Source organism: Myotis davidii, unplaced genomic scaffold (genome assembly GCF_000327345.1).
Source record: "Myotis davidii unplaced genomic scaffold, ASM32734v1 scaffold1915, whole genome shotgun sequence".
NCBI classification, from domain to species: Eukaryota; Metazoa; Chordata; class Mammalia; order Chiroptera; family Vespertilionidae; genus Myotis; species Myotis davidii.
Window position 1 is genome coordinate 41,423 of NW_006286237.1, and position 3,563 is coordinate 44,985.

The 3,563-nt window shown below is 64.4% G+C and overlaps 1 protein-coding gene across 1 annotated transcript in view; it reads right to left on the reverse strand.

The window, feature by feature from the left end:
• TMEM9 (transmembrane protein 9) overlaps positions 1 to 3,557 on the reverse strand; it is a gene marked incomplete at its 3' end in the record, with an annotated part of 44,938 nt that extends 41,381 nt beyond the window's left edge. Inside the window, exons 1-4 of the mRNA XM_006757477.2 lie at positions 3,441 to 3,557; positions 2,156 to 2,247; positions 1,264 to 1,372; positions 2 to 93 (exon numbers count right to left, since the gene is read on the reverse strand). Coding sequence (XP_006757540.1) covers positions 2 to 93; positions 1,264 to 1,372; positions 2,156 to 2,247; positions 3,441 to 3,506 — 359 coding nt within the window. The remainder of the gene's footprint in view (position 1; positions 94 to 1,263; positions 1,373 to 2,155; positions 2,248 to 3,440) is intronic.
• Between the last annotated feature and the right edge of the window lie 6 nt (positions 3,558 to 3,563).

A 3,563-nucleotide genomic window follows, 5' to 3' on the forward strand; every position in this document is an offset into this window, starting at 1 on the left:
GTTGGGCTTGCGGATCAGCGGGTCCACCAGCATCAGGAAGGCCATGTACAGCAGCAGGGCGCCCACCACCGACAGGTAGATGACGATGATCACCTGGGGGACGGCCGCCCTGTGACCAGCCGGCGACAAGAACTGGCGAAGCGTGTGGATCGGGGCGCCCTGGGATGCCCGGGTGGCGGTGGGGAACGGTCCGGCTCAGGGCGGACAGCTGCGCACACTACGCAGGGGGAGGGGCTGGGCTCGGAGGCGGAGGAGGAGGAGGAGGATGGACCCGGGGCTCCCCCCACCCCCCACGGCTGGGAGCAGGACGGCTGAGAGGGAATCTTCAGATCTGGGGACGCAGCGCCCAGTGCGGGGACGGGCACCCCGCAGGGAGCGGAGGAGAGCCGGGGTCAGGATGGTGACCCTGAATCTCCTGCTGTAGGGAGAGCCTCCCGGCTGGAGTGGGGTTTGTTTTACAGAAAAGCCAGCTTCAGCCCGGCCGGCGTGGCTCAGGGGTTGAGCGTGGATCTAGGAACCAGGAGGTCAGGGTTCGATTCCCGGTCAGGGCACATGCCCGGGTTGTGAGCTCCATCCCCAGTGCGGGGCGTGCAGGAGGCAGCGGGTCCATGATTCTCTCTCATCACTGATGTTCCTCTGTCTCCCTCTCCCTCTCCCTCGGAAATCAATAAAGATATTTATTAATCAAGAAAGAAATCAATCGATAAATACTGGACCAGGAAATCGGTACGCAGGGCCTGGCTGCGGACAGTCGGCACCCGGACTAGGGGGCCACGGAGGCTCTGGGGCAGAGGGAGGGACAGGCCCTGGTCCTCACTCCCTGTGGCGAGCCCACGCCCACACTCCTGTCCTGAGTCCACCCAGGGATGTAGCAGCACAAGGGTCAGGGGCGCCCCCAGGGGACCAGCCCAGCGTTCCCTCCATCAGACGGCGGCGAGCTCTGACCTGCCCGTGAGCAGCACCCGGCAGGGCACAACCTCAGAGGCAGGGGAGGATGCCGACTGGTGGCTGGAAGGAGAGAGAGGAAGACAAGAACTGGGGGAAACCGGGCGTCTCCCAGGCTCTCACCCCCAGTGTCAGGGGAGCCCCAGGTCAGAGGTCGCAGGACGGCTGGCTCCAAGGAGTGGGAAGTGGGTCCCGGAGTCTGGGACAGGCCTGCCCAGAAGCTCATTCCACAGCCGCTGGGAACGTTCCGGAATGAAGCCCAAGCCTGCGGGTGTGGGCGGCCAGGGCTTGGGGTAGGGGTGCGGCGCGAGCGGTCACCTTGATGGTGGTGGTGCTGCGCTCCTCGTACTGGCACTCGCACAGCAGGCAGTAGGCCTCCACGTCATGACCGGGCACCGGCATGGGCTCCACCACGTGCAGGCAGTTGCTGCAACAGACACGCACGGCCGTGGGCGCGGGCACCGTGGGACCCGGCCCCGGCATCCGTCTGGTGTGGGCTGGCGTCCATCTGCTTCTTCCCAGGTGCCCTTGGAACTGCGACCGCACCAGACGAGGTCCTGGGCCCCGCCCCCAGGACTGCACGTCTCAGGCCTTTGTGAACCAAAGAAAACCTTTGGGGGGGATCTGATGGACAGCATGGTGACTGCATTAACCAGTGGACTGTGCACTCGAAAGGTGCTGAGCCCGGCCGGCAGGGTGAGCGTCCACCTAGGAACCAGGAGGTCAGGGTTCGATTCCCGGTCAGGGCACACGCCCGGGGTTGCGAGAGATTTTAAATGTTCTCACCACACACACACACTTGGTAACTGCGTGAGGCCTGGAGGTGCTCACTAGCCCTGCATACACGTATCAGATGGCCGCTGGGCCTGCATCTCGAGCTCACACAAGGCTGCATGTGGCTCACACCTCAATGAAGCCGGGGGAGCAACCACCAAACGCTGGGGGGCAGGAGGTGCAGGGAGCCCCCTGACCGTCCCACTCCACACCCCAAGAGAGGCAACACTGACCCGGACCCCCGTGAAGTGTGAATCCCCCCTTCTGTGTTCGGCTTCCTCCGGGACTGGGCGAGAACGGGGCGCCCCAGTTCCCCAGAACCCCGCAATAGAAACCCCGCTCCCTCCACCCACACGGACACCCCGGGCCCCCAGCCCGACCTCAGCCCACCCTGAGCGTCAGGGATCCCCCGGGGCGGCCGCGCACGCAGCCTTACCAGTCCTTCTGCGACACGTTCTGCTTGTAGATGTGCCCGCTGATGTTTCTGTACGGCGGGCAGATGCATTTGCACCGGATGTCCTCGGAGCTCTGCCGGAGGAGGGGAGCGGGCGTCAGGGGGGCCCTGGGCCCAGGGTCTAGCAAGACTCCAACTCTCGGCTCCCTGCTCCCTCCAGGAGGCGGCCACCATGGGGGATGGGGTGTTCACCAACCCCACGGACCCGGATCACATCACCCCCACCCCCAAGGTCAGCAAAGAGTGACTTCTGCAGGGACAGAGAGCTGGCTAGGGCTGCCCTCCCCAGGAGGACGCCGAAGGATCGGGGCGTCGGTAACCTGAGCCCACACCTGTGTGTGCACCTCTGTCCAGTCGCCCTGGCGGCTGGCCTCTTCGCCCCTTTAGCTCCAACGTCCCAGGCGAAGACGGGGGAGAGGATTGGGGTGAGTGGGACAGAGTGGGCCGCTTCCATGGGGTTACTCGAGCTGCCCCTCCGAAGCCATAAGGGATGAGGCCACGAGTATTCTCACCCCAGTTCGGGATTCCCCAGAGGCAGGAGAAGCAACCAGAGTGGCCCCAAACCCGGGTTAAATTCCTGACGTAATTGCCGACCGGTCTTCCCCAGAAACATCTCAATCAACCAATCAGGGGTTATCAAAGCCTCCCTGATGGTCAGAACCTGAACCTGCACAGACCTAAGGTCGGGGTCATTTACCCCGAAAGAGTGGGGGGGAACTTCAGGAGGCCCAGCCCGCGGGTTGGGGGACCCTTCCCACGCAGGAACTTCCACCTGGGGCCCCCGCCGGTTTGGCTCAGTGGATAGAGTGTCGGCCCACAGGCCAAAGGGTCCCGGGTTCGATTCTGGTCAAGGGCACATCTGCATTGCTCGGTGGCAGGTCCCTGTGGGAGGCAACCAATCAATGTCTCTCTCTCTCTCTCCCTCTCTCTCTCTCTCTCTCCCCCTCTCCCCGTAAATAATGGAAAAATATCCTCAGGGGAGGATTAAAAAAACACTCAAAAACCTCCACCTGGGAGCACCTGACACCAGAGGGCGCTGCTACGGTTACTAGAACCACCAGGTGACCCAGGAGCAAAAGGAAGGTGTGGACAACTCAGGGGGTGCCCCCCACAACCCCAGGCTGGAGCACACCCGTCCCCTCACCCCAAGGACTGAGATCTGGCCTCCGAGGGACCCCCTACCCCGCCCAAAGGCAGGGCCGCCCAGAGAGAGGGCGGGCGCCCCGCGCACAGCGGGCCCCACAGGTGCTGCAGGCTCCGCCCTCACCTTGTTGGCCCGGGCGGGGGGCGCCAGCAGACAGCCGAGCGCGGCCACGACGCACAGGAGCTTCATGGTGGGCAGCCTGGGGGAGACCCGACACCTGCGGGGGGAAGCACGGGGGTCAGCGGG